We start from the raw sequence: 21,286 nt of genomic DNA, 5'->3' as shown, positions 1-21,286 counted from the left end.
GCCTCATGGATACTAGTTGGATTCATTTCCACTGAGCCACAAAGGGAACTCCATCCCCTTATTATCAGTTGAATGTCTGCAAGATTTGTAGTGATGTCTCATTTTTCATTCCAAATATACCTTTTGGTTCCTTCTCCCTTTTTCTCTTGGGCAGCCTCATTAGAGATTCACCAATTTAACAAATCTTTTGAAAGAACCAATTTTTGGCTTTACTGATTTTTTTTCTATTTACGTTTATTTTCTATTTCATTAATGTATAGTCTTATCTATTTTATTTTCTTCCTTCATTTGGTGTTTTCTTATACTCCTGTTACAACTTTTGAAATAGATGCTTAACTCATAACTTTGTCTTTCCTCTTTGTTAATATAGTATTTAAGGCTATAGTCTTTTCCCAAATACTGCTTTGGCTGTATCCCACTAGATTTATTTATGTATTTTTATTTTTAAAAATTTTTTATGGGAGTTTCCGTTGTGGCTCAGTGGTTAAAGAATCCAACTAGGACCCATGAGGTTGCAGGTTCGATCCTTGGCCTTGCTCAGTGGGTTAAGGATCCAGCGTTGCCGTGAGCTGTGGTGTAGGTTGCAGACTCGGCTCGGATCCCGTGTTGCTGTGGCTCTGGTGTAGGCCGGCGGCTACAGCTCTGATTGGACCCCTAGCCTGGGAATCTCCATATGCTGCGGGAGCGGCCCAAGAAATGGCAAAACGACAAAAAAAAAAAAAAAAAAAAATTTTATGGCTGCACCTGTGCCATATAGAAGTTCCTGGGACAGGGGTCAAATCAGAGCTGTAGCTGAGGCCTATGCCACAGTCACAGCAACAATGGATTTGAGCTGCACCTGTGACCTAGGTCGTAGCTTACAGCAAGGCCAGATCCTTAACCCACTTAATGAGGGCAGGGATCAAACCTGCATCCTCGAAAAGACAACATCAGGTCCTTAACCTGCTGAGACACTAGAATTCCTAGCCACTAGTGGACTTCCCCCCACTAGAATTATATATGATATTTTTGTTATCATTCAGTTTGAAATATTGACAATTTCTGTTTTCTTTTTGTTAATCCATGAATTATTTGGAATTATTATTATTATTATTTTGCTTTTTAGGGCTACACCTGAGGCATACGGAGGTTCCCAGGGTAGGGATCGAATTGGAGCTACAGCTTCAGGCCTACACCACAGCTCACAGCAACATGGGATCTGAGCTGCATCTGTGACCTACACCACAGCTCATGGCAACGCCAGATCCTTAACCCACTGGCTGTGGCCAGGGATCGAACCCGTGTTCATGGATACTGGTTGGGTTTGTTACTGTTGAGCTACAACAGGAACTCATCTATTTATGACTCTTGGAGTTCATGCCTCTTACCTTGGAAGTTCGCAGCCATCTGGAACATTTCTCCCATCCCCCCATCCATCCAATTCCTTCCAGCAGGCTTTTTGTCTGACCAACTCCTCTTCATCCTTTAGAATTCAGCTTCATGTTGCTTCTTTCCTAACTCCCCAGGTTTGGGTTAGGTAATCCTTCCTGGTATTGCTGTAGTCCTATTTGTGAACTTGAATTAAAACATTTACCACATTGCATTATAATTCCTTTTTTCCTTATTTCTTTATCAGGTCTGAACCCTCCAATGTTAGAAGGAATCCTCCAATCTTCATTGTTTTGTGATTACATGAACAATATGTCTGTTTTGCCAGTGGATTAATTATGTCCTATACATAAAAGTTGCTTGGTAAATGTTTATTGCATGGGTAAACAAATGAATGTTCTCAGGTTTCAACTTTTCAATGGAAACTTTCATCTATAGTTTCTTTTCTTCCTTTTTTTTTTTAATTTTTTGTCTTTTTGCCTTTTCTAGGGCTGCACCCGTGGCATATGGAGGTTCCCAGGCTAGGGGTCCAATCACAGCTGTAGTCACCAGCCTACACCACAGCCACAGCAACGTGGGATCTGAGCCCTGTCTGCAACCTACACCACAGCTCACGGCAACACCCAGATCCTTAACCCACTGAGTGAGGCCAGGGATCGAACCTGCAACCTCATGGTTCCTAGTCGGATTAGCTAACCACTGAGCCATGATGGGAACTCATGTATACAGTTTCTAACCAGAGTTCCTGTCGTGGTGCAGCAGAAACAATTCCAACTGGGAACCATGAGGTTGTGGGTTGGATCCCTGGCCTTGCTCAGTGGCTTAAGGATCTGGCATTGCTGTGAGTTGTGCTGTAGATCACAGACGCAGCTTGGATCTGGCGTTGTTGTGGCTGTGGTGTAGGCTGGCAGCTGTACCTCCAATCAGATCCCTAGCCTGGGAACCACTATATGCCGTGGGTGCTGCCCTAAGGAAAAAAAAAAAGCGGTTTCTAACTCATTTCTGGCTCCTGCCCCTGGGTCCCCTTGCATTCGCCTGGACCTGCTCTGTTTTCTGTAGGACCTAAGTTTCAACCCCTAGGTCCTCTTTGCTGTGGGGCTGCCCCTTCCAAACCATCTCACCAGATGCCACAACCTTGGCCGTGAGAAGGTCCGCCCGTTTTCAATGTACGTCCTCTCTCTAGACACCACTGCGTCGTGGGCTGTGATCATGTCCTGAGTCAGGCTGAGGCCTTCAGTTGGTTCTGACCCGGCAGGAGGATTCTGGGAGGATGGGCCTGGGAAGCAAGGCGTTGGAATCAGTGTTGCTTTGGAGCTACCGTTTCTCTTTGGTTTCCCACTTTAGCCTGCTTTGCTGCTGCCAGACAAGAGCTTATTCTCTTATTTGTGTGTTTTGCTTACACAGGGCAATTCGTCCTTCTGTATCTGCCACCTTGTTCCTGGGACTCCAAGGATTTTCAGCCATCACGGCGTCACCCTGACTTCAGCCCTGGCTCTCCCTTGGCCTCCTAGGTGTTACCTGGGTTTGACCGACTCACACCCTCTCCTTCCTAGAGGCACACCTGGCTTTCCTGCTGCTCACCTTGGCCCCTCGTCCAAGTCTGTGATCAAAAACAGTGCTGACTAACTGAGGACGCCACTAAATCCATCCCCCAACACCTTTTCCAATTTGTGGCGTCAGTTAGCTGAACAGTTAGTTACAGAGTAATCTGTATAAAACCCTAGCAATCAAAGGGTATTCTACGGTTGCAGATTTGTTTTTTTATTCCCCCTGTCTTTTCCCTCGGAATGTATGTTTAATTTCTCTATTACATAAATCCGGGGACTGCCTTACTTCTACCGTCATGAATAAGCCAGTAATAAGAGAAGCATAGAAAGTTAGAGTTGAAAAAAGCACTCAAGATAAAATGGCACAACCGTCTCATTTTGCAGATGAAAAACTGAGACCCAGAATCTGACCAGACTTTGCCTGCGACCGTTTACATCACTGCTTCTGAAAGAATGACTAGGTTGATGGGCAACATGACCACACAAGATACCAGGTTTTTGTTTTTTGGTTTTTTTTGTTTTTGTTTTTGTTTTTGTCTTTTTAGGTCCACAACCCTGGCATATGGAGGTTCTCAGGCTAGGGGTCCAATCGGAGCTGTAGCCGCCGGCCTACACCACAGGCACAGCAACGCGGGATCCAAGCTGTGTCTGAGACCTACACCACAGCTCACGGCAACACCAAATCCTTAACCCACTGAGCAATGCCAGGGATCGAACCTGCATCCTCATGGATACCAGTCAGTTTCATTTCTGCTGAGCCACAATAGGAAGTCCCCAGATTTTTTTTTTTTTTTTGTATGAATACATAGGATTTAAATGTTATTGTGTGCTGGCCAGTTAAGAAAGACATATAAACTACTTAAACAAGTAAATGAGTTTTTTTTTTTTTTTTTTTTTTGGCTTTTTTAGGGCCACACATGCGGCACATGGAAGTTCCCAGGCTAGGAGTTGAATCGGAGATGCAGCTTCCAGGCTGCGCCACAGCCACAGCAACTCCAGATCTGAGCCATGTCTTCGATCTACACCACAGCTCATGGCGTTGCCAATCCTTGGTTAAGCTGAGCGAGGGCAACGAACTTGCATCCTCATGGTTATTAGTTGGGTTCATTACTGCTGAGCCACAACAGGAACTCCAGTAAATGAGATTTTTTAAAAAACCTATTTAACTTGTTACTTCCACTTGTTTATTCAAACTAAACTGCACTGGATTCAGAGCACAAGGCATGCTTATTTGTAGTAATAAGAGCTTACATTCGTAAGTGTGTGCCTTGGCTAGGCACTACTCTGGGCGTTTTCTATCCCATGATCACTCTGTGAAGTAGATACTTTATTGTTCCCATTTTGCAGAGGAAGAAATTGAGGCATGATGACATCAGTTTGCCCAAGATCACACAGCGGGTCAGGGTCACGAGGAAGCCACCTGGCCCCACAGCCTGGGTTTTCACCACGGCTGCAATCTAGTCTGACAGTTTTTCTTCTCTCTCTTCCAATAATGACTTTCCTCCTTCTTAACTGGGAAGAGCTTCTCGTACACCTAGACACACTCAAGAGTCACTAGTCTCCCGGAAGAGCCCAAGACATGCTGGCGCTTCGGTTTTTCATTCTCAGAGCGCTGCCTTTTGCGCCTCCTTCCCCGTTACACCGCAGTGGCTTCTTTGCCGTCCACCGCCTCTCTTCCCGGGACCCCTGTGAGGGCGGGGTCAGCTGGCAGACAGGATGCTTTTCCCAAAGACAGCGCAGTGCCTGGCAGCAGTGGGCTTAATGAATGCGCTCTAGTCTTGTTTCATCAGTAGCAACTGAAAGAGTTGGAAAGATAAGCAGTCTCTCTAGGCATCAACTCAATGCCATGTATCTCTCGTGTTTTTGCTTTAATGATGGGTAATGGATTGGTTTAACATTTGGAGAATAGTCATAGGTAGCATGAGCAGACGCTCAGCAAAACTGTGAAGTTCGGTGGCCCTGCCACTAACCCAAGCACACTGCACACGCTTTTACATTTTAGTTGCCGCTCAAAAAGGTCTCCTGGAGTTCCCATCATGGTGCCGCAGAAACAAGGTTGCGGGTTCGATCCCTGGCCTTGCTCAGTGAGTTAAGGATCCGGCATTACTGTGAGCTGTGGTGTAGATCACAGATGCGGCTTGGATCTGGCATTGTTGTGGCTGTGGTGTAGACTGGCAGCTGTAGTTTGATTCAATCCCTTGCCTGGGAACCTCCATATGCCACAGGCCCTAAAAAGCAAAAAAAAAAAAAAAAAAAAGAAAAGAAAAGAAAAAAAAAGTTCTCCTTTGCAGCTTGTCCTCAAGGTTGGGAAATATATGCCAAATGGGTTCAACTTTACGGGTAAAAGGGCATTGACTTACCTGGTCTATACTGCAACCTAGATGGAGCTGCTAGTTTTGTTTTATTTCCTTTTTCAGCTGCACCCGTGGCATATGGAAGTCCCGGGACCATTGATCAGACCTGGGCTGCAGCCGTGAACTACAGCACAGCTCATCTAACCCTCGCCACCAAGAGATAACAGTGGATCATTAAATCACTGTGCCATAGCAGAAACTCCAGTAGTTTTTTTATTTTTATTTTTGTTTTGTTTTGCTTGGCTGCTGCAGTGACAACACTGGATCTTTTTTTTTTTTTTTAATTTTTTTAAAGTATTTCTGTTTGTTTTTTGCTTTTTAGGGCCACACCCGCGGCATATGGAAGTTCCCAGCCTAGGGGTCGAATCAGAGATACAGCTGCCAGCCTACACCAGAGCCACAGCAACACCAGATCCGAGCCACATCTGTGACCTACACCACAGCTCACGGAAATGCTGATCCTTAACCCACTGAGTGAGGCCAGGGATCGAACCCACAACATCATGGTTCCTAGTCAGATTTATTTCCACTGCGCCACTATGGGAACCCCGACAACACTGGATCTTTAACCTGCTGAGCCACGAGAGAACGCCCGGGATTAGTAGTTTGCACTAAATTTTCTTTTTTTTGGATGGTACCTGCAGCACATTCCCAGGCCAGGGACAGAACCCGAACTGCAATTGTGACCTGTGCCACAGCTATAGCAATGCCAGATCCTTAACTTGCTGCGCCACAGAGGAATTTCTAGGAGTTGGTGGTGTTGAAAGCTTTTTTCAATTTGGCAAAATGAGAGAATAGAGAGAGAGAATGAACAGCATTACAGCAGCCACTATTCATGGAGCCAGAAACTGTGTTACCACTTTACATTCGTTGTTGTACTTGCAGTTGTCACATTTCTGTGAGACAGTATAAAGTTCCTATTTCTCGTAGGTTAGGAATGAAAAGCTGACCTAGCAGAGTTCCCACTGTGGTGCAGTGGGTTGAAAACCAAACATAGTGTCCAAGAGGACGCGGGTTTGATCCCTGGCCTTGTTCAGTCGGTTAAGGATCCGGTGTTGCCACAAGCTTTGGGGTAGGTTGCAGACGTGGCTTGAACTTCCATATGCCACAAGTTCAGCCCTGGGGAAGAAAAAGCTGACCTGATGTCCTCAGAATTCCACACCCAATAAATGGCAAAGCTAGAATACAATTTTTTTTTTTTTGTCTTCTGTCTTTTTGAGGGCCACACCCATGGCATATGGAGGTTCCCAGGCTGGGGGTCAAATCAGAGTTGTAGCCGCTGGCCTACACCACAGCTCATGGCAACACCGGATCCTTAACCCACGGAGCAAGGCCAGGGATTGAACCCGAAACCTCATGCTTCCTAGTTGGATTTGTTTCTGCTGCACCACGATGGGAACTCCCAAACTTTTTTTTTTTTTTTGGCTGATACTCTGTCATGCAGAAGTTCCTGGGCTAGGGATCAAACCCACACCACAGCAGCGACCCAAGCTGCAGCAGTGACAATGCTGGATCCTTAACCCATTGATCCACAAGGGAACTCCTAGAATACAAATTCTTAACCGTCTTTCTTCAAGGTATTCTCATAGCTATTTCTCTACAGTCCCATCTTTCTCTCATACACTTGCTATTTTGGGGACTGGAAGACAGGGCCAAAACTTGAATCCAAATGATTAAAATCTTACTGTTGAATTTAGTTACTGCGGAAAATAAGTGAGGAAACCTACAGGCCAATTTGTTGCTCCTGAAGTTCTATCACCTCATCTCCTTTGTTTGGATTCGGCAATCGTGAAGGTAAGGAAATTGGAAGGTGTAGTTAGGGAAGGGTCCTGTAGCCTTCTGCACACCGAGCCAGGACACCGGTGACCAACCCAGCTATCCCTCCTCGGTTTTTACCAGGAAAAGGCCAGAAGTTTGTCAAGGATCATTCCTCCTTCTTCCAGCAAAACAAATCTCCCCACAATTCCCTGGAGAACAAGTCAATTTCAGAGGGAATAAATGGGGAGTTCTTCTGAGCTTTCAAAGAACTTAATGGGGAGCCAAAAAAAAAAAAAAAAAAAAAAGAGAGAGAGAGAGAGGAGAGGGAGAGGGAGAGAGCGAGAGCGAGTTTGCCTAAGATGTAAAAAACACTGAAGGGAAAAACCCTTGCATAATCTGATTGTTAAAATAATTTTACCAAAATTAAAAATCTCTCAGACATTTGAACACTTCGGTGCTTGGAGCTAATACTATTATACATGCATTTATAAGATGGTTGGTATTTTAATTATGGGTTAACAACGATGCCTGCACACATTGTTGCTTAAATGAAGAAACCGCTTTACGGTAACAGGCCGTGTGGTCTCGATATATGTTCAAAACAATCCCGACTGGCTGAAGACGCGTCACGGCATTTCGTGTTCTTTTGGGGAGAAGAGTGAAACAGCCCCTTCACGACGGGCTCCACGCAGGACCTTGGACAAACCACTCACTGCTCTGGGGGTCTCAGTTCCCTCAACTCTCGAGTAAGGGCTGGAATAGACCTCTAAAAATTTCTTTTCTTTTTTTTTTTTTGTCTTTTTGCCTTTTCTAGGGCCAATCCCGCAGCATATGGAGGTTCCCAGGCTAGGGGTCCAATCGGAGCTGTAGCCGCCAGTCTACACCACAGCCACAGCAACATGGGATCCAAGCCGCGTCTGCGACCTACACCACAGCTCACGGCAACACTGGATCCTTAACCTACTGAGCAAGGCCAGGGATCGAACCCACAACCTTACGGTTCCCAGTCGGATTCATTTCTGCTGTGCCATGACGGGAACTCCCAAGGAATGAAGATATTCATTCCTCTTAGCTGGGAAAGCCTCTAATACTAAGGGTGATATTTATTCATTAATTTATTCATCCCCAGCATTCATTAATTGAATTATGAATTAGTTTATTTATTAAGAGCACGTACTAGCCACCAGGCCCTCTGCTCCCTGCTAGAAACAGAAGAGTAAGGACAGGAAGACAGCTCCTTCCCCAAGGAGCTCACGTGCTAGTGGAAGTGAGCCTGGACCAAAGCAGGGCTGCCTGTAGGGCACATCCGCCTTGAGTGTGAGCTGAGGGGTAGCGACAGGCCACCTGCCCCCCCAAAATACCTGCTGCATTTTTTATTTAAGCGTCTCCTACCACTCAGTGCTGTGGTTTAAAGCAGTACCTCCCAGCGTGTATTCTTTGGAAAGTTCATTTATTCCTTTGCCAGCTGTTCATGGAGCGCTTGGAAATAGGCTATTACCTTCCCGAAAGGGTCCAGTGTCAAGTACGTTTGAGAAATATTGGATTAAACAAAGCGGAGGCTTCTTATGCTCATTAAAATGGAATGCAGGCGCTCCCGCTGTGGCGCAAGGGGATGGGAGGTGTCTCTGCAGCACCAGGACAAAGATTTGATCCCTGGTCCGGCACGGTGGGTTAAAGGATCTGGCGCTGCCACCGCTGCTGCGCGGAGGTCCAAACTGCAGCTCAGCTCTGACCCCTGGCCTGGGACTCCATATGCTGCGGGGACCTTACTTTGGGAGAAGCGTGCACAGGACCAGGGTCCTGCAGCTCCCGCTTTGGGTCAGAACACCAAGGCCCCTCCCTCTGAAACGGAAGCACGGGGGCGGGGAGGGGGGATGCAGTGAAGAGCCTCCGCGGACGTCTTGTTTGACATCTTAACTGGATGAGACTGTTACGGCGCCATCAAAATAGTCTTCCCAGAAACCGGGTTGAAGATCACCTCTTTCTTCAGCTGGTCTCCGTTTTAGAACAGAACTGGGACATGCGATGGACTCAAGTTCATTTTTAAGGCCTTGGAAAAACGAAGCTGGAGCTCACCCCAAACAGCAGTGTCATTTGATTTATGTGAAATAAGGCTGTTATTTCTGGGCGGGTGATGTGTCTGTCCCCAGGCTGCTGGAAGAGAATGGGCCAAAATACACTAATTGGATGAAATGGAAATTACAGGAATTTGGAAATGAAGCTGATGAAAACGCAACCAGTGCTCGTCAAAGGCTAATTATTCTCAACTGGCAAGATGGCCACCTGGGGGTGTGAGTGACACGAAGACAGGCCAGCCGGGGGGGAGGTGGGGGACCAAGGCCAGGCCTGGACGCCCCTGGTCGAGGGTTGTTTTCTGGGAGTGTTTCTGATTAGCCAAGACATGTTTGGGGTTTGTATCCTCTTGTTTACCAGATGAAGGGCTGCCCTGGGGGGCCCTGGCTCCCAGCCGCAGCGATGCTTGCGGTTAAGAGGCTGACAATTCACATTTGTGTGGTGCTCCCTCAGGACTCGGCAGCTCCGGGGGACCGTTGTTTGCTTCCTCCTTTCCTGACTACTTTTCAGTGTTAGATGATCTTGTTAAAATACAGGAAAAAGAAACTTAGAGAAGGGCCTCGATAATGTACACGTGCCAAGGAAGGGGGCCCTCTTGGTGGAGGTGGGTGGAGACGTATTTTCATCATTTCCGTCCTGCAGGGTCCTCTCCAGTTAGGGACTCAACTGCCTCATCCATTGCCGGATTTGTGGGTTCTAATCCAATCACCCCATTTCTTTCACAGTGGGGACAGCTCTGTTAAAAGCCCTTCCCCAAACTTGATTTAAGCTAATCCATTCTTTTTTCCAAAAAGATGACATCCTTTTTTTTTTTTTTTTTTTTGGTCATACCTGTGGCATGGGGAAGTTCCTGGGCCAGGAACTGAAACTGCAGCAGTGGTTAGAGCTGCTGCAGTGACAATATCTGATCCTTAACCCCCTTCACCACAAGAGAACTCCTAGGAGTTTTAACTAGTATCAGAAGCAGCAGCTACAGCTGCCATCATGCCGACGAGGTCATGACAGTGAGACTGGAGGAGGGACCCACTTACTCTCTGCTTATCCTCACAGGAGGTTGGAACCTGGGGTCTGGGAATTCACCCCACCTTTGCACAGAATGTAGCACGTGCATATAGAGAGACTCTAACTCCTCCAACTAATCTTTCTGAATATGTCTGTAAATAAATTACTGGGCTGGTCCTTTGTGGCTATTTTTTTTTTTTCAGGCAAATACTGAAATCCTTGAGTTTTAGCAATGACAAGAGAGCAGCCCTTTGGAATAATGGGGGAGATTTATGGAGACAAGAGCTTGGGACAATGTGCCACATACAAATAACTAAAAACAAACCGGGCTCCCCATCCCTGTCTTGGGAACCCCACTGCCCGAGCAGGGCCTGGGGCGTCTGGGAGTCTGGTGGGAGGAAGAAGGGCACAGGAGATAGGATGGATTCAGCTTCTTTTTTTGGCCGCCCTGCAACATAAGGAGTTTCCCGGCCAGGAATTAATTCTCAACCTAAGCCACAGCTGTGGCCGGATCCTTAACCCACTGTGCCGGGCTGGGGATTGAACCTGCATCCCAGTGCTCCCAAGATGCCGTGGATCCCGTTTCACCCCAGCGGGAACTCCAGACAGATTCAGCTTCTGATCAGGCAAGTAAAGAGACAGGAATATCGGAGCACAGATTGAGTTTAGGGGAAAATACTTTTTTTTTTTTTTTTCCTTTTTAGGGCCACACCATGGCATATGGAGGTTCTCAGGCTAGGGGTCAAACTGGAACAGCAGCAGCACGCCTACACCATAGCCACAACAACATGGGATCCAAGCCACGTCTGCAACCTACACCACAGCTCACAGCAATGCTGGATCCTTAACCCACTGAGCGAGGCCAGGGATCGAACTTGTGTTCTCAGGGATACTAGTCTGGTTTGCTTCCACTGAGCCACAGTGGGAACTCCTAGGGGAAAATAAATCTTAAATTCGGAGGAGACGTCATGTTCCTCTAAGCCAGCCTCCATCCAATGCAGCAACCTCTGTTCTGTGTCATGTGTCGTATTTATTTTTTTCCCTAACCTCAACGCACAAAAGTCTAGTAAGAGGGCAAACAAAAGTTATTTTTAATAAAAAATAAGAGGACAGGATTGGTAGAAAATTCCAAAATGAAGAGTCTACTGGGACGCCACTCTCTTCCATGGTGCCTGGTTGTCACTGTCCTCAGGCATCTCTGAGAAATGAGGATTATAGCGTCGTCTCACCGTTAAAACAAAAATCCCATCAGAACGAGGGGATTTTTCTCGTGGAGGGGACAGCTGCCAGTGGGGGACTCCCGAGTAGGAATCGCTTCTCGTTCTCCTGAAACGTGTCCATGGGAGTTTCACCCCGAGTGTGGAATCCTCCAGAAGACGAGGGTGTGTTCAGTTTCTGTCCCAACCAACATTTCCAAAGATGCGAAGACTCTTCCATTAAGGCTCATATCGCGGCTGCTTCTAGGCTCCTCCCTGGTGGGCACCGAGGGTCTCCAGACAAATTCCACTTTGTTTTTGTTTGTTTGTCTTTTTAGGGCCTCACCCACGGCATATGGAAGTTCCTAGGTTAGGGGTCGAGTCAGAGCCACATCCACAACCTACACCACAGCTCATGGCAACACCGGATCCTTTCACCCATGGAGCGAGGCCAGGGATTGAACCCGCATCCTTGTGGATACTAGTCAGGTTCTTAACCCATTGAGCCACAATGGGAACTCCACAAATTCCACTCTGTGACGAAATGTTTTCTTCTCCAGTTGTATTAGCTGTCTTTAGGTTCATACCGCGGACTGATGCTTGACTGGCTCCAGGATCCTGTTTGAGGGTAAGGATGTTAGTGACGCAGTGAAGGGTCGGTGGGTGTCTGCGGAGCCACAGAGGGCTGATGGCAGTTTTCTGGACATCTTGATGCAACAGGACGCCCCTGCTGGGAGAGGGGCACTTTCTCCGCCGCTGGAAAAGTAAGGCCAGTTTCGTGGAGGGAGGGCCTGCAGGGTGTCCAACCCCTGTGCTCCTCCCCAAGGCGCTAAACCGGGAAGAGGAGAAGCTGTAACGCAAAACCCTTCTCTTTGCCTAGGCATCCTTTTCCTCTCTGGGGCCTTGAGGACAGGATACGGCATTAAAATATCTATGTGTATAGCCCAAGTATGGTAATTTAATGGCATTCTTCAAATGGCTATGATCTTTTCTTTTTTTGGCAGCGTCAAGCATGCAGAACTCCCCGGATCTGGGGTTGAACCAGCGCCATAGCAGTGACCAGAGCCACAGCAGGGACAACGCCAGATCCTTAACCTGCTAGGCCACCAGGGGACTTCAGATATGACCTTTAGAGAAGCCTCCAATGACTATCAATACTATTCGATTATCCCTAGGCAGAAAAGTCCAACCTATAGATGCCATGGTCTTTTTTTTTTTTTGCTTTTTAGGGCCTCACTTGTGGCACATGGAAATTCCCAGGCTAGGGGTCCAATCGGAGCTATAGCTGCCAGCCTACACCACAGCCACAGCCACATCAGATCCAAGCTGCATCTGCGACCTAACCACAGCTCACGGCAACGCCGGATCCTTAACCCTCTGAGCGAGGCCAGGGATCAAACTCGCAACCTCATGGTTCCTAGTCAGGGTCATTTCCGCTGTGCCATGATGGGAACTCCACCATGGTCTTCTTGACAGAGGACTGGAATGGCTCTTCTTCTTGAACTTGCCCTTATCAAGTAGAGTAGAAAGAGACTGGGTTTGTGCCTTGTCCAGTGCTGCAGGGGAACAGGGAATCCTGGAAGAGGGACGGTGCCGTGTAACAGAACACACAAGACTCTTAAGTGAGGGACCAGGAGGCACTCTGTTCCGGGAACAAAGGTGCCTTGACTTTAGTCCCCATGACTTTTATTAAGGAAGGTGATGGGTGATGAGGAAGGTGACAGATTGAGGAAGGTGACAGATTAGTGGGCAGGAACAGGGATAGGCAATAACGAAGTTATCTTAGTGATATGAAAAGGGGTATCTTTAGGGGTATCCTTAGGACATAAGGCAGCAGTTCGTAGAATGACATGGTTAATGCATAAGTCCTTTATCTTGTCTTTGAAGGAGACTGTACTTTAGAACTCTGTGTCCACAGATATTTGCCTTCTGCAGAGATCAGCTGTTCCATGGTCTCCAACAGGTGTGGATTTTTCTTTCTTTCTTTTTATGGCTGCAGTGTATGGAAGTTCCTGGGCTAGCGGTTGAATCAGAGCTACAGCTGCCAGCCTATATCACAGCCACAGCAACACAGGAATTTGAGCCACATCTGTGACCACCTCCTCCATGAAGTCCTCCTTGACTGCTTGGTCTGAAATAGTCCAGGCACTCCATCCATCTGCAGTATGCAGCAAGGCTGGATCCTTAACCCACCGAGCGAGGCCAGGGATCAAATTCACATCCTTACAGAGACAACATTGGGTCCTTAACCCACTGAGCAACAACGGGAACTCCTGGATTTTTCCATCAGGTTATATAAATCTCTTCACTGACCATCATCTTCCTCCCCGCTCTGCCCCGTCTGGCTTCCCTTGCGTATTCCCCGTCTCCACCCTGGGCTCATCCTCCTCATGGGTCCTCCACCTAGAACCTCCACCCTATCAACGCACCATCAAAATGTCATAGGGACGCACCGCCTTGTGCGTCTTCCCGCTGGCATTGCTCTGGGTCAGGATTGCTTTTTGTGTTTTAGCCTCCTGTAAGATATATCCTTAAAGACCAACTTAGAAAAACCAAGAAGCCACTTCCAGTTCCTCTTTGGTACAAGAGGAATACGTCCTGCAGCAGGAACTTTCCAGGTTACAAAGCAGGAGATGGGGAGAGCAGGCTGGCACATCGATGAGGAACTGGGGAATATAAAGTAATGACTGGTGGCGAGCAGTGAGACAAATGGAAATCTGACAGCGTCATTCAAGGTGGATGGAACTGATGAGTTCTGTGTCGTACATGTACCTGCCTCATTACGGCAGGCGCTGTGCTGGGCTCCGCGTTTAGCAAACAGAGCCCAAGACGGGAACAAGGCTGGCTGACGCAGAGGCAGGTGGGAAGGAGTGGAGGTACCTGAGAGTTCAAGGCCGTAGGAGAAGAAAGGTGCAAAGGGTGGCAGGGAAAACCAGTGAAATCGGTCTGGAGCTATGAGACCAGATTTAACTGAAGAAGTTCGAGTGTAGAGATGGGATGAAGCCCTTGGGGAAGGCGGGGAGAGGGGCCTCGAGAGAGACCCCAGGTGGTGACGAGCAGATCCTTCCAAAGGCAAACATGCCCTGGCTGTTCCCTCCTCCCCCCCCCGCCGCCCCCTGCCGCTGAGCCCGAATGAGGCATGGCTGCTACCTCCTCCAGGAAGTCCTCCGTGACTGCTTGGTTGGAAATTGTCCAGTCACTCCACCCATCAGCCTGTCTGATTTCTCTTCCAAGCACCTATCGCTCCTTGCTATTCTCTTGCTTCTTTGTTAGTTTATTCTCTGGCTCCCTCAGCAAGGAGACAGGCTCATCTTGGGCGACAGAGTCTGGAACTGCCTGGCACACAGCAGGTGCCCGATCAATGTCGCCGAGTGACTGAAGGAAGCCTGCCTGCCTCCACCCCTTCCAGCCATCCTTGCATCACCGCAGCGTGGCTGGTTTGGAAGGAGGAAGCTTTTGAATTACTGACGCCTCGGGTACAGGCTGGTGTAAATGTACTAACACCGACACAGACACCTCAGCCCCTCCACCATCGACTTGCGTATTTCCCACTACATCTCAACACACGCTCCCAGCCCCCGCCCCAACCCCCCGTCATTTCAACAGGGCGCTCAGCCCAACCTCTGTACCTTGACAGTGTCCTCAATACTGCGCCCTCTCCTCCCTCTCCATCTGTTCAAACCCAATCCCAGCTCAGACTTCCCCGAGCTCTTCCCAAATACTCGAGCCCGCACTGATCTCTCCTCGCTTTCATCTGCAAGACTTACTGTCCACTTCCTCCTGCCTGGACTCTCCTAGCTGACGTTCTCACAAGCATTTCAGGAGGCACTGGTGCTGTTTCCTCAACTCGATCCCCCACATGCAAGGATGGTCCCCTCGTGCTAACCCACCTGCTCCTCAAAGCCGCTCACACAGAGCCGGCCACGGAAACAGACCGATGGCACAGAGGTGACGGTGGAAGGAAAGGGCTCCAGACAGAACATGGGACTGTCCGTCTCTGTCCCTTCCAGGTGCTCCTCCCACAGCCCACACCTGGCACCAGCCCCCGCCCTACCCGATACGCGACTTTGCTAAGAGTTGTCACCCTGCTGTGGCGTGTACCCAGGGGAGAGATACCTGCTGCTTTTCAAGCACTCAGAATCCATGTATCCTTCTGCCACTGACTTTTTTTTTTTTTTTTTTTTTTGCTTTTTAGGGCCGCACCCTCGGCATATGGAGGTTCCCAGGCTAGGGGTCAAATCTGAGCTATAGCCACCGGCCTACACCACAGCCACAGCAACTCGGGACTGGAGCTGCATCTGCGACCTACACCACAGCTCACGGCAACACTGGATCCTTAACCCAATGAGTAAAGCCAGGAATCGAACCCACAACCTCATGGTTCCTAATCGGATTCATTTCCGCTGCGCCATGATGGGAGCTCCCCAGCCAGTGACAAGTTTGGAATGTGGGATTTGGGACTCCTCCACTCTCAGCCTATTTATAGGTTAATCCTGTAAATAGGAAGTTGGGGTGCTCTGAGAGTAAAGGGGGGCTCTAGTCATAGCTCTGCCAGGTTCAAGGGTGTCAGCCCGGCTCACCCTGGCAGGGTCAGACTGTTTGGAGCCAATGCACACTGGTCCAGGATAGACGGGCCGCTCAGTCCACCCAGCAAGAGCCTTGCATTGCCCCCAGCAAGGGCACAGGACTCCCCAAAGCCGGTGAGACCCCAGAGGAATTCTGCTAATTCCTACCACAGTTGTTCTGAGCACTGAGGCCTGGAGCTGCACGGCCATCTCAGGAGCCCGAGGACGGAGGCTGCCTGGGTGCTCTCTCTTGGCTCCCTGCCTCTGGGATGTAAAAGCCTCAGCCACAAGGGAAGACCACGGGCAGGCCCGCTGGCCCACGGCCCCTGCCAGGTTTCCAGCTAACAGCAAGTGTGCTCTGCCTGCTGTGTGAGCGTGCCACCCAGGCAGGCAACACACAGAACCAGGAGAGGTAACATCCATTGTCTGTCGGGCACTAAGCTGCCAGGTTCCGGGGTGGCTGGTTGGGCTGCAGCAGATAAGCGGAACAGAGGAGGGAGACGAGGAAGGATAAACATGACTTTTTTTTTTGGCTGCACCCCAGGTATGAGGACATTCCTGGGCCAGGGATTGAACCCGTGCCACAGCAGGGACCTGGGCCACAGCAGTGACAACACTGGATCCTTCACCTGCGGCACCACAAGAGAAATCCAACACTGAGTAGTTGGACTAGAGAAACAGAGAAAGGCAGAGGCAAAAATGACTTCTCACAGCAATGGCTGAGACATGCCAGGCTGGGGCAATTTGTGCTATACCCTTGTGTTGTGTGAAGAGTGATTTTGTTTCAGCAAAATGGCATCAACCGTTATATTCAACGAGAGCTGTTCATCTGACTTTGCCTCGTACTTATGTTTGTATATGTTTTCTTTTTGGGGGTGTGTTTTACTATAGCATAAGATCTATAATCACAAGGGTTTATCCTGGGTTTATGTTTACTGTTTTATTCTACTTTATTATTATTATTTTTTGCTGCTTTTAAAAAGCTTAGCGCTCCTTCAAGACTCAAGACAAACACTCCCTTCTCCATAAAGTATTTCCTGCTGTCCTTTCCGAACCAAGGGTGAATTCTCCCTCACTTGACTTCCAAGGTATATCACATCCTGCGCTGTGCTCTGGTCGTTGGTGTGCATTCTTTTTCCTCCTATTCCTTTTTGCCTTTTGAAAGAAGGACGTGTATTTAATTCATTCGTATTCTCCTCAGCCCTTGTCAGAGTATCTTACATATTTTGGATGTTTAATATTTAGTGAATGAATCAATGAAAGATTTGAGAATGAATTACATACATTTTGTATTATGTATACATACATATATTTGGACAATAACGCTGAAAAGTAGAAAAGTTCTGCATAATCGTGTAATACATATTTGCCTGGTGTTTTAAATATATGTTCCCTCTAAATCAGGAGTGTAGTTCAGGCTGCTCTCCAGCAGCCCATTAAATATCATCTCTCTTTTTTTTTTATTCTTTTGGGGGAGGCTGCACCCACGGCATATGGAGGTTCCCAGGCTAGGGGTCAAATTGGAGCTACAGCTGGGGCCTATACCACAGCCATAGCAACGCCAGATCTGAGCTGCATCTGCAACCTACACCACAGCTCACAGCAATGCTGGATCCTTAACCCACTGAGTGAGGCCAGGGATCGAACCTGCAACCTCATGGTTCCTAGTCAGATTGTTTCCGCTGCACCACGACAGGAACTCCTAAATATCATCTCTTCCCGTGCAGCCTTAAGCTCCTCCTGCACCACGCCTCCTGGCTTGAGAACACCTCCCGTTTGAATCCCACAGAATCCCCTCGGGCCCTGCCCCTTGGACCACTTCTACTAATGGAGTCTGACATAATGAACCTCCTTTTTTACTGAGTATCAGCTGTCGGGGCGGCACTGTTCTTGTGATCACAGAGGAAGTTGGATGAAAACATTTCAAACATGTCAGAGGCCCTTCAGGAACTTAGAGCATGCAGGGAGAAATTAAATGTGTCTGTGGCAAATCAAAACAAAAGTATGTGGGTGGAAGGTCCCAGGCTAGGGGTTGAATCGGAGCTACAGCTGCCAGCCTATACACCACAGCCACAGCAACGCACGATCCGAGCCTCGTCTGCGACCTACACCACAGCTCATGGCAATGCCAGAGCCTCAGCCCACTGAGTGAGGCCGGGGATGGCCCTCATGGGCGCTAGCTAGTCGGGTTCGTTAACCACTGAGCCAGGACGGGAACTCAGTGAAAGATAATTTTAAAAAGGAGTAATAGGGAGTTCCCATCGTGGCGCAGTGGTTAACGAATCCGACTAGGAACCACAAGGTTGCGGGTTCGATCCCTGCCCTTGCTCAGTGGGTTAAGGGCACGGCGTTGCCGTGAGCTGTGGTGTAGGTCACAGACGCAGCTCGGATCCCATGTTGCTGTGGCTCTGGCGTAGGCCGGTGGCTACAGCTCCAACTAGACCCCTAGCCTGGGAACCTCCATATGCCGCGGGAGTGGCCCTAGAAAAGGCAAAAAGACAAAAAAAGAAAAAAGGAGTAATAGGATAGAGTGGTGTGTGCCTCTTCTGCCCCAGGTGGTCTGAAAGGGCTCCGGGAGGCCCTGGCTAATCTGAGTTCTGCATGAACAAAAGGCCCCCTTCTCCAAAGCTCAGGAGAAGGGCATTCTAGGCAGAGTGGGGAAGAGAAGAGCAGCAAGAATGACGTCTGGGCAAGTGGGCAGGTGCCAGGTCATGGAGAGCTTGGTAAGCCCAGGCAAGAGTCTAGGTATCAGTCCAAGTGGGGCTGGAAGCACATTGTCAGAGGGGTTGGGACAAATGTCGATGTCTACGTGACAAGGTAACTTGCTGCGGTGTGGCCAGTGATGGAGGAGGAAAGGGGGGGGGCGTCAGTGTACCGCCACCACAGTCTCGGGGACAGATGGGGGCTTGGGCCAGGGAGACATTGCAGGTCAGTCTCCTAAAGGCTGCACTGAGAGGGCCTGCAGATGGGTGACTATGGGGAAGAGCGAAGGTGAGGAATCCCTGACAGCGAGGGGACAACGGTTGTCGGGGAGGGGGACTCAAGCACCCTGCCTGCTGTGCTACCTCGTATTCGACGTTCCGTGGTGACAGTGAGGGGCAGCTGGAAGTGCGTCTGGAGTGGTAGGGAGTGACCGGGGCTGGAGGGGGACTGCAGCGTGAGGATGGCTCTCCTGCTGGGGGGCGGGTGTCAGTGACTGCAGGGCCACAAGGAAGAGAGCGCAGGAGCGGACTCAGCTGGGGCAGGGATGACTACTTCCTCTAAGAGGAGGACAGGATGCATTTCTAAAGGGCTGGGGGTTTGAAGAAGGAGGGAGGCGACAGGATGTGACGTGATGAGGGAGCAGACCCCTCCCTCCCAGAGGGACAGTGGACACCTGGGGGCAATTTCTCATTAGCTCTTCCGCTGCTACCTCATCTGCATTCACTCTTTCCTCACCTTGGAAATTTTTCTCTGTCTTCCCAAGGCTGATTCCTAGACCTCAGCCTCTTCCCTGCAGCCTCCTCAGGGACCTTGCTCCATGCTATTCCTTGCTCTCTTAGATCTTCAAGAACTTCCCATAAGCCTTGAAACGCGTTCAAGTCCCGTCCTCACTTAACAAGGCCTCCCCGGAACCTGCCTTCTCCCTCTAGCTTTCTAGCCCCGGCACTTTTTCTCTGCTTTGCCAAATTCTGCCAAGTCCCTCCCTGTCTTCTCCATGTTCACCTCCCACTTCCTGGGTAGTCCACTGAAATTTGGTTTTATCCCCCCCACCCCACCCCTGCTGCAAAGCACCATGGTTCCTCTTGGGAGGCACATCAGCTCCTTGCAGTGGCCAAAGGTCCTGCCTCTTTTCAGCCCTTACCGGACTGGTTTCTCTGCATCCCTGCCACTGTTGGTGGCTCCCGCCCTCGAGGCCCTCCCCCCTTGAATTCTTCAGCATCCCGTTCGGGGCTCTGGTCCTCAGGCCGGCCTGTCCGCATCCTCCTCCTTGAATCATGCACGGACGTCGGTGTGGCCCACGGCCTCTCTTGCATCGTCTACCCGTGCTCGCTGATGGACGGACTCCACACTGAGGACCTGGATGGACTTGAGGGATGAGTCCCAAACCCCTGTCTCTGGCTCAGACCCTAGACCCTTATTTCCCATGGCCGGTGAGACAGTTACAGACGAGGTCCACAGGCACCTCGGACCCTAACAGTTACAGACGAGGTCCACAGGCACCTCGGACCCTAACCTCACATGTCAAACACCGAACGCACGGCTCGTCACTTCTCTTCCTCTAAAGAACCTTTTCTCAGAGGACGGCATCACTATTGATCTTTGGGGCCGTGTCTGAAGGCGAACACGGTACCACCCCCCTCACCCTCGCCTTCCCAACCAGACTCCTGGTTCTGTCGCGTCTGTGGTGTTCTGTCCCCTCCTCTCCAGCCACGCAGGCATGGCCTTCATTCAGACCAGCTATTGTCACACCCTCCTATTTTAGGACTTGTAATGCCTACCCTGAGTCCGTCAACACCAACCGAATAATTTTTCTAAAACACATATCTGATTATCCCCTTTTCAAGCTTAAAATTCTACGATGGAAAAAACATAAACTCCATGATGGACTTTCTGTTTCCAGACTGTGACGTGTCACACGCCGAAATCTCTCCTTTCTGCGTCACATACACAGAAATGATGGGGAAGATGTAAAAATCCATAAGGATGGAGTCACTCTTGAAGAGAAAGTGAAATTTTTTTTTTTTTAGGGCCACACCCATGGCATATGGAGGTTCCCAGACTAGGGGTCGAATCGGAGCTGTAGCCACCGGCCTACACCACAGCCACAGCAACATGGGATCCGAGCCTCGTCTGCGACCTACACCATGGCTCAGGGCAATGCCAGATCCTTAACCCACTGAGCGAGGCCAGGGACTGAACCTGTGTCCTCATGGATCCTAGTCGGATTCGTTTCCACTGCGCCACGACAGGAACTCCGGAATATTTTGGGATTAAAAACACATGATGACCTTGAAAAGAAGGAAAGGAGACAGGAGGTCGTAGCACTGGCTGAGGTAATGGCAGGAAAGCCCAGGACTAGACAGGGAAGCTGCTGAGGATACAGCAGGGCTGCCGTCCCGGACGAGCTGGGGGTGGGGGAGACGCGTGCTGCAGAGATAAAACCCCCACTGCCAGTCACGGAACTTTTGAGGAACATCGACTAAAGAGAGAAAAAAACAACAACACGACCTTGCACCCCACGAGACAAAAGTGAACACAAAAGGAAGAGGACTTTAGAACGAGTGCATTTCATAGGGTCAGTACGTGCCAGGTGGAAATCACAGCCAATTAGGCTGTTTTGAAAGAAAAACGTATGAAAAAGAGGACCAAGTGGAAGTCTTTGAAATGAAAAAATACCCCTTTAAAATGTAAAAGTCAAAAAAAAGTAAAAGGCAGTAGCT

At 49.2% G+C, this 21,286-nt stretch overlaps 1 protein-coding gene across 2 annotated transcripts in view; it reads right to left on the bottom strand.

Annotated features, from left to right (window-relative positions):
• Positions 1-2,468: 2,468 nt before the first annotated feature.
• The window catches only part of XRCC2 (X-ray repair cross complementing 2), a 108,562-nt gene continuing 89,744 nt past the window's right edge, over positions 2,469-21,286 (bottom strand). For both annotated transcript variants that reach the window (XM_085005080.1, XM_085005081.1), the window contains exon 6: positions 2,469-2,644. In XM_085005080.1, coding sequence (XP_084861206.1) covers positions 2,588-2,644 — 57 coding nt within the window. In that variant the 3' untranslated portion in view covers positions 2,469-2,587. The remainder of the gene's footprint in view (positions 2,645-21,286) is intronic.

Source organism: Sus scrofa, chromosome 18 (genome assembly GCF_054392235.1).
Source record: "Sus scrofa isolate SSC_HxYL_T2T_F1_AM1 chromosome 18, Sscrofa_HxYL_maternal_Yorkshire_Landrace_v2.0, whole genome shotgun sequence".
Classification (NCBI taxonomy): Eukaryota; Metazoa; Chordata; class Mammalia; order Artiodactyla; family Suidae; genus Sus; species Sus scrofa.
The sequence above is the reverse complement of the archived record's forward strand: the minus strand, read 5'-3'. Positions and strand labels throughout refer to the sequence as shown.